The 17898-nt window shown below is 33.7% G+C and overlaps 1 protein-coding gene across 3 annotated transcripts in view; it reads right to left on the bottom strand.

Annotated features, from left to right (window-relative positions):
- Positions 1-17898, bottom strand: part of LOC149781001 (deleted in lung and esophageal cancer protein 1-like) — a 122086-nt gene that overhangs the window by 13485 nt on the left and 90703 nt on the right. For all 3 annotated transcript variants that reach the window (XM_089938114.1, XM_089938116.1, XM_089938115.1), the window contains 6 exons: positions 14789-15015; positions 13137-13259; positions 12557-12651; positions 10245-10323; positions 3353-3541; positions 1540-1698 (listed from right to left, as the gene is read on the bottom strand). In XM_089938114.1, coding sequence (XP_089794240.1) covers positions 1540-1698; positions 3353-3541; positions 10245-10323; positions 12557-12651; positions 13137-13259; positions 14789-15015 — 872 coding nt within the window. The remainder of the gene's footprint in view (positions 1-1539; positions 1699-3352; positions 3542-10244; positions 10324-12556; positions 12652-13136; positions 13260-14788; positions 15016-17898) is intronic.

The following is a 17898-nucleotide window of genomic DNA, read 5'->3' as shown; positions in this document are numbered from 1 at the left end:
ACTTTGTTTCAGACCTTACTTGGAGTGCAGTTATTAAAAAATCAAACAATTCTGAAAGCTGGAGTTAAGTTTTAGTGCTCAGAATGTTTCATATCTGCAAGGCCAACTCTTTAGTTGCACAGTGTAGATTTGGCCTTGGTTTCACTTGATATCTAAAAATTTATTTATCAAAATTGAAATTTTTTAACATCTTTTTTTACTGATTGGTAATACTATTTTTAAACAGTACTCATCAGACAACAGGGATTAGATCTCATAAAGTCTTAAATTTCAATACATGATCATTGCCTTATCTCTGAGGAAATATTGAGGAATTCCTCAACTCTTTATTAAAAAAATATAATGACTTCCATATGTAAAATTTTACAAATTAATTTGAACCATTTTCCATTGTCTCTAGCTATGACAAAAATACCAATAGTAACTCAAGTATTAAGCAAGGTAATATAAAATCTTAATTTGAGGAGAAATTTTGAGAATTTTAATGGAACTGAGGCAAGGCTGAATATTCACAAAACATTTCAAACATAAAACTGAAGTTCATGGTCAAACCCCAGCATTTAGATATGATACCTATGGTACATGTACAACAAGAAAATTTAGATATGATACCAAGGTTACATGTACAAGAAAATTTAGATATGATACCAAGGTTACATGTACATCAAGGAAATTTAGATATGATACCTACGGTACATGTGCATCAACGACACAGAGGGTAAATATCAATGAAATTTAGATATGATACCAAGGTTACATGTACATCAGTGAAATTTAGATATGATATCTAAGGTACATGTACATCAACGATACATAGGGTACACATCAACGAAATTTAGATATGATACCTACGGTACATGTACATCAATTAAATTTAGATATGATACCAAGGTTACATGTACATCAATTAAATTTAGATATGATACCAAGGTTACATGTACATCAATGAAATTTAGATATGATACCAAGGTTACATGTACATCGATGAAATTTAGATATGATACCTAAGGTACATGTACATCAACGATACATAGGGTACACATCAACGAAATTTAGATATGATACCTACGGTACATGTGCATCAATTAAATTTAGATATGATACCAAGGTTACATGTACATCAATGAAATTTAGATATGATACCTAGGGTTAGGCTTATAACAAGAGTCCCAAAAATAGACTGATGCTCTAATAAAGAGCTAGGCTTATAACAAGAGTCCCAAAAATAGACTGATGCTCTAATAAAGAGCTAGGCTTATAACAAGAGTCCCAAAAATAGACTGATGCTCTAATAAAGAGCTAGGCTTATAACAAGAGTCCCAAAAATAGACTGGTGTTCTAATAAAGGGCTAGGCTTATAACAAGAGTCCCAAAAATAGACTGATGCTCTAATAAAGGGTTAGGCTTATAACAAGAGTCCCAAAAATAGACTGATGCTCTAATAAAGAGTTTGGCTTATAACAAGAGTCCCAAAAATAGACTGATGCTCTAATAAAGGACTAGGCTTATACAAATAGAAGAAGGAACTGTGCTATATACCTGTTGTGCAGTGTTATTGAATTCCACAATCAGATTGTCCTGGACCTCAACTCTTCCACCCATGTCCTTAGAGGTGTCACTTTCATCATTGCTTCCTTCCAAATATTTGTCAGAGATCTCAGATAAAAGGTCTGTTGTAGTGATGAAGGCAACCTTGGCCTAAACAAAATAGGAATTCATAAATGTGATACTACAAAGTGGTACAAAGCTAGAGCAGGCTTGTCATAAACTGAGGCATAATCAATACAGATTATCTGTACCATAACCTGATATGGAATACTTTATCATGTCAAGTCAGAGGCGTAGCTATGATATTTTGCGCCCGGGGACGAACTATAAAATTGGCGCCCCAGCCCCCTCCCCGTTTAATCACATTTTTGAATATTACCCTTGTTTACTTATTATAATGTAACGTTGTAAGCCTCTTTTTGGCGCCCCTGTACCTTGGCGCCCGGGGACATATGTACCCCCCTGCCCCCCCATCTACGCCTCTGTGTCAAGTTAACAGCTTCAGGAGCTGGATCAAACAAGACCATTCATTTGAGTATTGTTTCATCCAAACCTTTACACTGTCAACATAACAGCAATCCATATCTAGTAACTGACGACAATGTGTTAATTCCATACCCAATAATACAACGAAGGTAAGTATTTTTTCTTTTTCATGTCTTTTGTACTAAATGGTAAGACAAAGGCACAGAGTATAACTGCACAATCTATCCTTGCAAATCATACACCCATAGGCATGAAGTTGGTTGAGTAGAGGTTCTAATTTCAATCTGAAGGCTATATGCTCAACTCCAACTCATTGTTGTTACCAAGTGATATAATGCATGATGGTGTGGTTGTATGATTTCATATCAGATGTACATCTGATACAAGGCTACAGATTACATGACAGTAAATTCCACACTATTAGTGAGTTATCCTTCATGGGAATAAAACACTGCAACAGCAAATTCACATCGGTAGACAAAGTAGCATAGGACATATTTTTTCAAAAATAACCAATGATTGCTCTTATTTGGTTTTTTCAACAGATACCATAGAAAATATGAAATATAAATTTCAATAGCCATAAATGAATAGGAAAGGGGATTAAGCAGCAAAATTCTATGAAAAGAACATATCTGTATTCACTATAGCAGATGGCACTGTAGTAGTGTTTAATTAATGACTCTGTACTTACACTGATTATATGGTGCTGGAGATATCTGATTTTGATCATTTTATAATCATTTGCCTCCAATCTGTGACAAATACTAATTTTTCATGAAAATCTTTAATTTCAGAAAAAAAGTTAATACATATGCTAGTTAGACTAAACAAATCTACACCTGGAATTATATTTAATAAACAATACAACACACTGAATCATATTCTATAAATAATACAACACCTTTAATTATATTTAATACATAATACTCAAAACACCTTGAATTATATTTCATACATAATACAACACCTTGAATTACATTTCATACATAATACAATACCATGAATTATATTTCATATATAATACTCAAAACACCTTGAATATTATTTCATAAATAATACTCAGAACATCTTTTGTATTTCATACATAACACTCTGAATTATATTTCATGCATAATACAACACCTTGAATTATATTTCATACATAATACAACACCCTGAATTAAATTTGACACATAATACTCACAAAATCTTGACATATATTTCACACATAATACTCACAACATCTTGAAATATATTTCATACATAATACAACAGACTGAATTATATTTCACACATAATACAACACCCTGAATTATATTTCATATATAATACTCACAATTAGATTATGCCGAGGCTTCAGGGTGTTGAAATCTGTCCAGTGTGCCCTATTGGATTTCTCTGGATTAGAGGAAGGGTCTAATTCAACCAGACAAAATGGCCTCTTGGTCATAAGCCGAAATGTAAGCGGGGTCAAAGTCAAATTTGACAACATCACACTGCAGATTTTCAGAGACTCCAATTTCAGCTGAGAAAATAGAATGAAACTTTGTACTGTGTGTATTTACATTAACACAACAAGAGTTTTTACTGACCAGGAGTTTGAAAGATACCTGTTTCTGTTTAGTCAGGCTTCAAAGCAAGTTCTGAATAATTGTGTAAAGTGACTGAGTCTTTGTGACTGAGTGTTTATGCTAAGATGGATCTTCACTCCAAGTCAGGTTTCAGATGGTATATATATACATAAAAACTGTAGGCTGGACAAGAGGACAGATATTCAAATGCACGGACAAAGAAAAACATAAATATTTTTCAAAGTGGCAGTATAAAATGGTCAAATGTAACTTCGTGCAAATCTTTAAATATAAATCTCAATATTAATACTATATTTACAGATTTAAGCTCTAAATTACATAGAACTGCCAAAATGAAGAAAATTATGCTTGAAATATCCTTGGTTTTTATATTGTACATAGAAAACAACCTGGCTCAGTAGTGTACTAGCATTGCAATAAAACTAAATGGTTCTTATACACTGTCAAAACAATACAATATAATGATCATTGTACACTGTCAAAGCTGTACAGCACACTGATTCTCATACACTGTCAAAGCTGTACAGCACACTGATTCTTATATACTGTCAAAACTGTACAGTATAATGACAGCATAATGATTCTTACACTCTGTCAAAACTGTACAGTATAATGATTCTTGTAATGCTGTCAAAACTGTACAGTATACTGATTCTTATACAGTCAAAACTGTACACTATATTCTTACAAGATTGGATTCTGGTTATCCAGGTAAGTTTCAAACTCTTGAAGTCAGAACAAATTAAATACAGTGAAACTAATTTCACTATGAAAGACCGGTAAAAGAGTAATGTCATTTGTAACTGGATGAAGATTTTATAATCTCCACAGCAATACAATGAGCTTTGAAAGTAATGTCATTTGTAACTGGATGAAGATTTTATAATCTCCACAGCAATACAATGAGTTTTGAAAGTAATGTCATTTGTAACTGGATGAAGAGTTTATAATCTCCACAGCAATACAATGAGCTTTGAAAGTAATGTCATTTGTAACTGGATGAAGATTTTATAATCTCAACAGCAATACAATGAGTTTTGAAAGTAATGTCATTTGTAACTGGCTGAAGATTTTATAATCTCCACAGCAATACAATGAGCTTTGAAAGTAATGTCATTTGTAACTGGATGAAGATTTTATAATCTCCACAGCAATACAATGAGCTTTGAAAGTAATGTCATTTGTAACTGGCTGAAGATTTTATATTCTCCACAGCAATACAATGAGCTTTGAAAGTACTGTCATTTGTAACTGGCTGAAGATTTTATAATCTCCACAGCAATACAATGAGCTTTGAAAGTAATATCATTTGTAACTGGATGAAGATTTTATAATCTCCACAGCAATACAGTGAGCTTTGAAAGTAATGTCATTTGTAACTGGATGAAGATTTTATAATCTCCACAGCAATACAATGAGCTTTGAAAGTAATATCATTTGTAACTGGCTGAAGATTTTATAATCTCCACAGCAATACAATGAGTTTTGAAAGTATTGTTATTTGTAACTGGCTGAAGATTTCATAATCTCAACAGCAATACAAAGAGTTTTGAAAGTAATGTCATTTGTAACTGGATGAAGATTTCATAATCTCCACAGCAATACAATGAGTTTTGAAAGTAATGTCATTTGTAACTGGCTGAAGATTTTATAATCTCCACAGCAATACAATGAGCTTTGAAAGTAATGTCATTTGTAACTGGCTGAAGATTTCATAATCTCCACAGCAATACAATGAGTTTTGAAAGTAATGTCATTTGTAACTGGCTGAAGATTTTATAATCTCCACAGCAATACAATGAGTTTTGAAAGTAATGTCATTTGTAACTGGATGAAGATTTTATAATCTCCACAGCAATACAATGAGCTTTGAAAGTAATGTCATTTGTAACTGGCTGAAGATTTTATAAGCTCAACAGCAATACAATGAGTTTTGAAAGTAATGTCATTTGTAACTGGATGAAGATTTTATAATCTCCACAGCAATACAATGAGTTTTGAAAGTAATGTCATTTGTAACTGGCTGAAGATTTTATAATCTCCACAGCAATACAATGAGCTTTGAAAGTAATGTCATTTGTAGCTGGCTGAAGATTTTATAATCTCAACAGCAATACAATGAGTTTTGAAAGTAATGTCATTTGTAACTGGCTGAAGATTTTATAATCTCCACAGCAATACAATGAGCTTTGAAAGTACTGTCATTTGTAACTGGATGAAGATTTTATAATCTCCACAGCAATACAATGAGCTTTGAAAGTAATGTCATTTGTAACTGGATGAAGATTTTATATTCTCCACAGCAATACAATGAGCTTTGAAAGTAATATCATTTGTAACTGGCTGAAGATTTTATAATCTCCACAGCAAGACAATGAGCTTTGAAAGTAATATCATTTGTAACTGGCTGAAGATTTTATAATCTCCACAGCAATACAATGAGCTTTGAAAGTAATGTCATTTGTAACTGGCTGAAGATTTCATAATCTCCACAGCAATACAATGAGCTTTGAAAGTAATGTCATTTGTAACTGGCTGAAGATTTTATAATCTCCACAGCAATACAATGAGCTTTGAAAGTAATGTCATTTGTAGCTGGCTGAAGATTTTATAATCTCAACAGCAATACAATGAGTTTTGAAAGTAATGTCATTTGTAACTGGCTGAAGATTTTATAATCTCCACAGCAATACAATGAGCTTTGAAAGTACTGTCATTTGTAACTGGATGAAGATTTTATAATCTCCACAGCAATACAATGAGCTTTGAAAGTAATGTCATTTGTAACTGGATGAAGATTTTATATTCTCCACAGCAATACAATGAGCTTTGAAAGTAATATCATTTGTAACTGGCTGAAGATTTTATAATCTCCACAGCAATACAGTGAGCTTTGAAAGTAATGTCATTTGTAACTGGATGAAGATTTTATAATCTCCACAGCAAGACAATGAGCTTTGAAAGTAATATCATTTGTAACTGGCTTAAGATTTTATAATCTCCACAGCAATACAATGAGTTTTGAAAGTATTGTTATTTGTAACTGGCTGAAGATTTCATAATCTCAACAGCAATACAATGAGTTTTGAAAGTAATGTCATTTGTAACTGGATGAAGATTTTATGATCTCCACAGCAATACAATGAGTTTTGAAAGTAATGTCATTTGTAACTGGCTGAAGATTTTATAATCTCCACAGCAATACAATGAGCTTTGAAAGTAATGTCATTTGTAACTGGCTGAAGATTTTATAATCTCAACAGCAATACAATGAGTTTTGAAAGTAATGTCATTTGTAACTGGCTGAAGATTTTATAATCTCCACAGCAATACAATGAGCTTTGAAAGTAATGTCATTTGTAACTGGCTGAAGATTTTATAATCTCCACAGCAATACAATGAGTTTTGAAAGTAATGTCATTTGTAACTGGCTGAAGATTTTATAAGCTCAACAGCAATACAATGAGTTTTGAAAGTAATGTCATTTGTAACTGGATGAAGATTTTATAATCTCCACAGCAATACAATGAGCCTTGAAAGTAATATCATTTGTAACTGGCTGAAGATTTTATAATCTCCACAGCAATACAATGAGCTTTGAAAGTAATGTCATTTGTAACTGGCTGAAGATTTTATAATCTCCACAGCAATACAATGAGCTGTTTTTGATTAACAACTTTCTTATGAGCATGTAGCTGAACTTAGATTAGTAATACTTTGATGCAAGCATAAATTCACCTTATGTAGTTTTGCATGACCATTTCTACTGTACATGCATGACACAGTAAATTTCTTTGCAAAGAAATTACTTACATTCCCTCTAAATATTGCACACTTTAAATTATTCACTAACATTTTTGGTCAAATGTATGAGATTTGTATATTTATGGAAGGTTAGCTAATACTATTGAAGATGGGTTCATCACAAGTGCCCCTCAAACTACAATTTTCTTGGCAAGGCCTCAACAGAGGAAAACCTGTGTTGGAAAACAAGTTAGATGAATGGGAATTCAGAGGCCATAATTGCTCTAAGTGATAATGTACACTGTTAGAAATCCAAGTCATTCAAGGTCTCATTTACATAAAGCAGCAAGTCATATGTAGATGAAATTCAACAACCCTTACTGAAGCAATGCTAAACATAAACATAGTAAAATCAGAAGGGCAGGAAATCATGGTCTTAACTCGTATGATCATGTGGAATGCTGGAAATTAAATTCATTTCAAAGTCTCAGCATGCCAGATTTGGTTGAAATATAAAAATTCGTGGTAAAGTAATGCCATGGAAACTAAAGTCAAGATGACAGACAATTGGGGGTGGGGGTACCATAACTCCTGTATATATCATGGCATGCTACAAATCAAACTGGGGCCCCGAGTGGCCGAGTGGTCTAAAGCGCTCACCATTCCGGATCACTGCCATCTCACCTCTGTCTGCATGGGTTCGAGTCCAAGGCTTGGCTAGCATGGGTATGTGGGAAAGCCTGCCAGTAGCTTCTCGTGGGTCGGTGGTTCTTCCCTGGGTTTTCCAGGGTTCTTCCTCCACCAGTTATACTGGCCGCCGTGTATAGCCTATCTTGTGCTGAAAAATGGCGTTAAACCCTTGAACAACAACAACAACAAATCAAACTAATTCAAGGTCCTATCAATCATAAAGGTGCATTCTAACAAATTATTTCAAGGCTGCATCAGTTATAAAAGTGCATGCTAAATTAGGTTCAAATCAAATTCATTCAAGGTCTTCTCAATTAAATTTGTCTTAAATTTTAAAAAATCCTTAGTTAGGTTATGCTGCAGAAACCAAAGATAGGAGAATGGAAATAAGGGTCCATAACTATCCATTAAGGTCCATAACTCCTCCAAATGATGATGTGGAATGCTAAACGTCAAATTGATTCAAGGTCTTATTAATATAAACTATAAGTCAAAAATGGCTCAGATAATACAATCAATGGTGAAGTAATGCTCAAGAAAGCAAAATCAATGGGTGGGCAATTAGGGGGCATAACTCCTGTCAATAACGTAAAAGAATGCTGGAAATAGAAGTTTTGGAAGGTCCCATCAAATAAGTTGTCATACCTCCCCCTCTAAAAAAAATCCCTCAACAATCCCATGTAAAGTTATGCTGCAGAACAGAAAGGTAGGACCATCAGTGAAAATAACTCCTGAAAAAGATGATGTGAAACAATGAAAATCAAATCTGTTCAAAGTCTGATTATGTAAAATATTGGAAATCAAATTCCTTTAAGGTCTGGTCACAAAATTAAGTCAGAAACCAATTTTGGCTGAATTTCAGTTGTAGAAACCAAACTCAGGAGGCACAACTCCGGTAAATGGTCCTGTGGAATGCTGGAAATCAACACATTCAAGATCACATCAATATAAAGCCGCATGCCATAACTCCTATAAATACTTTTGTAGAATGTTGGAAAGTAAACTCATTCAAGCCTCACCAATATAAAGCCACATGCCATAACTCCTATAAATACTTTTGTAGAATGTTGGAAAGTAAACTCATTCAAGGCCTCACCAATATAAAGCCACATGCCATAACTCCTATAAATACTTTTGTAGAATGTTGGAATGTTGGAAAGTAAACTCATTCAAGGCCTCACCAATATAAAGCCACATGCCATAACTCCTATAAATACTTTTGTAGAATGTTGGAAAGTAAACTCATTCAAGGCCTCACCAATATAAAGCCACATGCCAAATTTGGTTGAAATCCAATAAATCATGGTAATGTTAAGCTGCTGAAATAAGTCAGTAGGAAAGGGAATCATGGGCCATAACTCATCAATATTGAACCATATATAAAATTCCTGGAAAAGTCAATTACGAGGACAAGCATTTATGATCTCATAAATATAAATCTGCATAACGAATGAAGTTAAAATCCAAAAATTCCTAATAAAGTCATCTTACAGAAATAATGCAGCTGATGGACAGCCAGGTGGACATCATAACTATAGGACTCTCTGATTTTGCTGAACAGGGCTCTAACTAGTGCAGTTCAGCCCCTATAATCTGACCACAGGGACATTCAATTATTTAGGCCAGATTAGGCAGTGAGCTGGAATACCCAGTATAATATTTAATTCATAGCAGGTAAGACAAACCTGTGTTTGTGATTAAAATAGAATGTGATCCAGAATATGTCAAGACCAGACTAGACAGGTCCACTTTTTATTAGACCTAAATTATCCACACATCGATTAGTCAAATTTTCAGTTCATATGAACTAGCACCAGTCCCCCAAATATGTCTAACTTGTGTGTACAACAGTTTCAAAATTAGTAGCCCCAAATGCAACCATGAAAAGAATCTGATAGTATCCAAAAAGGGACTTTAATACTACATTTTTCCTTAAAATAACTCCTTAATTATTATTATTGTTACAATAGTTTTGTTTTTAAAAAGGCAGAACAAGTCATGATATTATGTACTAGCCTGCTGGGCTACCTGAATTAAAAGTAACCCACATATCCATCATCCTGGTAACCCCTTGAATGCCAACAACAACATTTGTGAGACTTGGAATTTATAAAAACAAAGATTTGGGTGTTCAACCTTCCAATTATCTCAAGCATTCTCATTTTCTACTTTATAATATATTCCACATAGAAATTAACATACTGCTCCATTTTCCTGTAGAAGATCACTCATGGCGGATCGGTACCTCATACCCTCTTCATCTGCAGGTTCTATCGTTAATCTGCAAAAAAAATGTCACAATTACCATATTTATCAAGCACACACACACACACACATATATGTACAGATCTGACCATAATGTCTTATTGAAATGACCCTTAAATTACTGTTACAGAATACTACCAACAATTATGAAAATACAAACCAATGCAATCAAAATCAGATACTGGCTTGCTGTGTTTGATCCAAATCTGGGCTACACAGTCGATTCAGTGAAGTTAATCAAGGAACCAGTTGGACTTTACAGGAGTATATCAGTCACTTTCAATTGTTCATATTTTTGATGCAAAACACCAGCATTATGAAGATGTTGCTTTTTCTAGCAATGGCATCCAATGAACAAAAACACAATGAAGATGAAAAAGACAATGTGCCTCTTAAAATGTTAAACAATCAGCACATAACTATAAAAACGAAAATTCAGATTCTTGGTGAAAAAAGCAGGAAGGGCAACAGTTATGTTTATTGATGATGTGTTGATGTGAGTATGTCTTGTGGTGGGAGAGATAATATGCAAAAGAGAGGTGTTATGCAAAAGATTGTGTCAAGCCCAAAACATTTGAGTTCTTTAAGGTTTGGAACTGCAGTTTCTGAAACTGTACTTGCGATGATAAGGATATAAGCATACTTAATAAACTTACTTAATAAACTTTTGAGTTCAACATAATGTCTGCCTATGCTGCATCCACCTCAGTTCACACTGTTTAAATGCATGTTTTCCACAACAGCAGAACACGATATTGTGTTATACCTTAGTGAAAACTTATTAATAAATATCAACTGCCTGATTGAGAAAGGGTTGGCAGATCTTGAAGCATTATGTGTATTTGTCTGTGTGATTTAGATTTTTAACAATTGTATTCATATCAATATGATGACTGCAGTGTGGCAGTTTTTAGTGATGTCTAGCAGTGAGGTATCATGCTGCAGACACGTAGCATCATGTCCCATGCGGTCACATCAGCCTGACACCTGGCCGACAAGTCCTAACACTATCCTCTTAACACTTAGTCAAGAAAGGCAGCTGCTAGTACATTTTCATGTGTTTGGTGTAACTCAGCCAGGGTTCAAACCTGTGACCTCCAGCATCTGATGTGGACATTCTAACCACTTAGGCTGATGTTGCAGTCTGGCAGCATTATGTTTAAAAGACCTCAATGTAAGGCAAACTCACATATAAGGCAGTTCACTTTTATGGCTCACAATGATGAGTGTTATAGTGAGGGAATATTGTTTAACCAGAATAACATGATAGTGCAGGAATACTGTATAAGCAAAATAGTTGGTCGAGTGTATAAGCAGAAAAGTATGACAGTATAGGTGTATGCATATTAAGAATCATTTGATGGTCCAGGAATACTATATAAGCAGAACAGTGTGATATTCCAAGAGTAATGTACAAACACAACAGTATGATAATATGGGAGTATCATATGAACAGAAAACCATAATAGTGTGGGAGTATCATATGAACAGAAAGGTATGATAGTGTGGGAGTATCATATGTTTAGAACAGAAAGACAGTATGGGAGTATAATATAATTAGAACAGTATGATAGTGTGAGAGTATCATATGAACAGAAAGCATGATAGTGTGTGAGTATCATATGTTTAGAACAGTAAGATAGTGTAGGAGTATCATATGAACAGAAAAGCATGATAGCGCAGAATTTACTGTGTAAGCAAAACATCATAGTGAGGGAATACTGTGTAAGCAGAACACCATGGATGTGCAAGAGTGCCATATAAGCAACTGAGAGTGACAGTGGAGGAATACCATCTAAGAATAAAAGCAGGAGTATTGTATAAAAATAACAGCATAACAGTGTAAGAGTACTGTATAATCTGAACCATGTGATAGTATGCATGTTTAGGCAGAACAGCATGATATTGTGGGAGTTCTGTATAAGCAGAACAGTATTATAGTGAAGGAGTACTGTAGAAGCAGAACAGCATGATAGTGTGGGAATACCATATAAACATCTTGTAAGCAGAGGGGACATTTTAACTAGTAACAGGAAAGATGTGCTTGCTGTAAGCCATGGGGACACTTCAACTATTAACCAACAAGATGCTCTTGGTGCAAGCTGTGGGGACAATATTCCCTAACAAAGATTGAAAAATGCATCATTCAGAGCAGTGTAGGAATTATTAACTTAGTGTGCATCATTCACAGCAGTGTACGAATTATTAACTTCGCATAATTGACAGCAGTGTAGGAATTAATAACTTACAGAGCAGGCTTAACATGAGTTGTCATGTCTAGACGCAACTTGGATGCTTTATATGCTTGTAACCTTTTGACTTTCCCTGGAGTTTCTGCAACATTCTGCAATAAAAATATGCATTATAATATATTTTCATAAACTTGTTTTTAATGAGTAAATATTGTTTGGCACAAAAATTTTTACTAATTTATTATGCAGTAAAGATGTCACCTACATAACATACTGACACCTTTTAATTCTAGCAACATTTCATGTCCCTGCATTCATCATATTATATTATGACTCATTAAAAACCATATGCTAACTTTTCTGTGCATTATATTGTTATAACCTAATTGCTTTCATAAACTGCAAAATGTATGTCTTATTAAAATTGTGCACAATTTTCTATTCTTTTAAATAACAAGCATCTATCCATTGATCAATCATCAAACAATAGAGGGACAGGAAAATAGACAGATAGATTGACTGATTGGTTGACTGATCCACTGACAGATAGATAGGAAGACAAACAGAATGACATATAGATAGGAAGACAAACAGACTGACAGAAGAAATATCTAGTGAAAGCGAAGTGTTCACTCACTGGATCATCCAGACTCATGTATCCCAGGGCAAAGCCAAAACAGTTGATATCAGTCGTCACTTCCTCTGTAGGGAAAGGTGTAAAACTGACAGTGATATTGTCATTGCCTTTCGGTGGAATTACCTGTGGAATAAAAAGTATACACATCATATGTACATGACAATTTCTGCAAAGTGCAAAATGTCTCCGCTATGTATGTTTTACATTTATTACTCTCATTTCAACACCCTGATGCAAACCATAAAACAATGTCAGACACTTGCAAAACAAATCTGAGTGTCAGATAAACAAATTTTAAATAACCGTTGCTAAATTGTTTCCCATTCATTATACTGTATTGAAGCAATAGGCACAACAGACAAATATACTGTCTTTCATTTTTCATAAAGGACAGCTTTTAATTAAACGTTGACTTTGGACATCAATCTGATTCAGATGAAACGCTTACAGATGAAAGAGGTCCCTCACTTTTCCTTAAATAAGAATTTAATTCTTATGGACCAATTTTGATAAAGTGAATGGTATTCTCATCCATTATGATTATTAGATTAGATTACAGCCATTATGGATAATTAACCCCATTTAAACTGACAGCTAAAAAAATTATGTATCTGCAAACAAGAAACAAAATAGTTAACGATATTATGTATAAATATGTTTTTTGTTGTGTTTTGCTGCATTGTTTAAAAGATGTGTATATTTAAAATAAGCATAATTGATTGTCTCAGACTCCTGCTTTCATTTTGTGACTTCCCGACATCGATGAGAATAAATATCTGCAAACATAAACTGGCTTTATTTATCATGAATGAATACAAGGAATGTGCTGTTTAAAGATAGAAAACTGATCCAATACTAAGTGACACGTGTTTGGGGTCAGAACTTTTGAAGGTCGTTGGTAGTAGACAAGATCAGCAACTAACTGGTTTTATGCAAAGCAGAGTACATTATTCAATCCTGTCTACATACAGTTTGGTTCAAGTCAGATTTAGACAAGTGGAAAGTCTAATTATCGTAAAAATATTCATGTCAGAGAAGTGTTCGAGTTATAGGGATTATTCAAAAGAGGAGATGCAAACTGCAGCATACTAATGATGTAATGAGTACAAATTCTCTTGTATCATGCAGCAGCCAATTTTGATGGGTTTCTACTATTACTTTGACAGCTAACTTTTGTGAAGTTAATTAAAAGCAACTGTATGATATATTTTTCAAATGGTACATTTTCTAACTGAATTAGTCTTGTACCATGTACAAAAAACAATAAATTAAGTGACTTTTAACAAAAATTTAAAGCACCCTGTGCCCTCTTTTTGGGACTGAAACCCTGTTCTTTCACAAGAATTTCAAGCACTTTGTGCTCTTTTTGGGGGCCTGGCATCCTGCACTTTTCTGATTCCATCTTGAATTCTGACCAACCACAACATTTGTAGATGCATATAATTTTACTTTTGTATGTCTGTCTGTCTGTCATACCTTAGTTACGGTTTGCATTTAGGAGTATGTATCTATTTTCCATCAGCACAGTTCAAGTTCTGTAATTTGCATGGCTATTAAGTATCTTTGAATGGATGGCTAAACATGCAAAGATTATGACCTACACAAACAAGGATTAAATCAATCATTTATAGTACAGTAATGTGTGTTCATACCAGCTGCCTTGGAGATATGCTGAAAGGAGAAATGCAACTCTTTCCCTCATGGATTCTACAGAAAACAGATACAACATTCTTGTTCCCTGGTTCCTTGACAGACTCTGTTTCCTTGATTGTCTCAGTTCTGGAATCAGGAAAGGCCGATTGCTGTCTGCTGGTTATGGGGGTGGAATCTGCGGAGTTGGGAATGAAATCAGTTGGTTGTCTGACCAACTTGGGTGGAGCTAAATTTAAAAAGAAATAAAAAATAATGTGGCCATATTTTCAATTTAAAGATATACAACCTCCCACAGCCAATGATTCACAACCTGAGGTGTGTTGTGTGCATGTGTGATTTGGATTTTTAACATAGCTTTAACAATTTTTCAGTCATATCACTATGACATCTGCAGTTTGACAGTTTTATAGTGATGTCTAGCACTGGGGTATCATGCTGCAGACATGTAACATGATATCCCACCCAGTCACATTATCCTGACACCAGGCCGATCAGTCCTAACACTAACATCTTAATGCTGAGCGCCGAGTGAGTCATCTGTTAGTACCATTTTTATAAGTCTATAGTATGATTCGGCCAGGGTTCAAACCTATGGCCCCCCCCATCCAAGGTGGATGCTCTAACCACAGCCTGATGTACCAGAGAGTAAAAGGTGTTTTTCAAGATGCAACCCCTGCTGAGCTATGTAATATTAACTGCTGAATTTAGGCTAAGTGGCCCTGCTGTGATTAATATCAGAAGAGGGTGCGTCTTCCATTCTGTACTCCAGTAATGGTCCTTATAAGAGGAGATTATTTCATCTGCCCTTCTGGTAGAAAAGGTCCTCATACAATTTCAGAACAAAACTGCAAAACTATTTTAAAAAATGCAAAAATATTCAACTTTAAATATGTATAATATTAAAAAACCTAGGTATAAAATGTTTTATTCAGTGAATGGAGACACCACTAACTTGTGTGACATTTTTTTCTGCATTGCACTGGGCAATTAACCAGCATATGAACTTAATTTTGTGACATAATGTGATAAAATTAGGAAAATCAATCACATGAGGAGATATTTTGAGATTAGTCCTATTCAGACAACTCTTGTAAATATCGCTTTGGCATTTGTACAGGTTGTTGCCATCAGTAATCAAACCGAGTTCATCCATTATGCTGTCACATTTCATTGGACTAAGAGATCAAGACCAGTCAGGCGAGTTAGTAGGTGGCATTGTAAATCCAGTGACTGCTACATAATGGAGTGAGAAAAAGTTTCTAACATATGCATGCATTTGAACCTCACAATATGGTAATAAACACTATATAAACCTATGGTAATAAATGCCATCATTAATATAGAACTATTGTAATAAATGCTATATAGCCATAAGGTAATAAATATTTTATAGACCTAATGTAATAAATACTATATAGCCCTATGGTAATAAATATTTTAAGACCTTTTGTGATAAATATTTTAAGACCTATTGTAATAGATGCAATACAGACCTAAGGTAATAAATATTTTATAGATCTATTGTAATAAATGCTATATAGCCCTATGGTAATAAATATTTTATAGACATATTGTAATAAATGCTTTATAGCCCCATGGTAATAAATATTTTATAGACATATGGTAATAAATGCTATATAGCCCTATGGTAATAAATATTTTATAGACTTATCATAATAAACACAGCAGAAACCTTTGGTAATAAATTATATATAGCCCTATGGTAATAAATGTCATATAGACCTATTGTAATAAATGATATATAGCCCTGTGGTAATAAATGCTATATAGACCTATTGTAATAAATGTTAAATAGACCTATTGTAATAAATGTTAGGATATATTTTTAATTGTCTTCTATTAATCTAATTCTTTTTTAATGCTAGTTATCATATTTAAGCACAAAGGACATATCTTTACATCACACCAACAATTAGTTTATTAAATCAGCCTTGTTAAAATCCATAAGGTTGGATAGCTCATTAGAAATCTTCAGTTACCACTCATACTGCATCTTGGTAAGTATTTAACAAAGCATGTAAGCATAGTTAAATATTTTATGCCAGGTTGATGAATGAATCTTGATTCTTGAATGTAATAAACTTGTACACTGTTCCCTCCTTAACACAATATGAATGTAATAAACTTCTGGTGTTCCCTCCTTAACACAATATAACTGTAATACACTTGTACAGTGTCACCTCCTTAACACAATATGACTGTAATAAACTTGTATAGTGTTCCCTCCTTAAAATATGAATGTAATACACTTATGGTGTTCCCTCCATAACAAAATATGACTGTAAGAACCTTGTAAAGTGTTCTGTCCTTAACAAAATATGAATATAATAAACTTCCATCCTTAATAAAATATTTAATGATACATACAAGTGACATGTTCCATGTGAGGGCACAAGGTTGTGATATAATGATGCATAACAATGTCTACCAAAATGGATATTCCATAATAATGCATATGTTCTAACAAGGATATTCCATAATAATGCAACAAAGATATTCCATAATAATGCATATGTTCTAACAAGGATATTCCATAACAATACACATGATCAAACAAACTGTGTCATAACAATGCATAAAACACAAACAATAACTTTGTATTAATTGATGTGAAACAAAACAGTGTTTATCTCTCAACAAACAAAGAACTAAAATTAAGTTAAATACATTCAGTAGCAAAAATAGAAAATACATTTTTAACTAAAATAATGATATTCATAAGAGTCTTGTGGTGTACAAGAGGGTTGTCAGTGAAATGGGGACTTTCATAGTGGTGGTCTGATTTAGTTATTTAGAACGACTGTAACCTATTTCTATAAATCAAAATCTAATAACTTATGAGGAGCAGGTAACTATCTAATATTTATCCATGATTGATGAAATGAAAAGCAAAAGCTGCATATAGGATAAAACAAATGGACCAGGTTAAATTCAATTCTGGACACAGGAAATTATAATGATCATAGTACAGACTGACTTGTCAGTGTTAACATCATTACACCTACACAGCTAAGCATGATAAAAAATAATTAAGTATAATTACTGTCAGGTGTTGAAACTGGATGGATATGTAAATATGTTATATGTT

The sequence above is a fragment of the Sinohyriopsis cumingii genome, chromosome 16 (genome assembly GCF_028554795.1).
Source record: "Sinohyriopsis cumingii isolate HCF-2022 chromosome 16, ASM2855479v2, whole genome shotgun sequence".
NCBI lineage: Eukaryota > Metazoa > Mollusca > Bivalvia > Unionida > Unionidae > Sinohyriopsis > Sinohyriopsis cumingii.
Note: the sequence above shows the minus strand (reverse complement) of the source record. Positions and strands in the feature narration are given on the sequence as shown.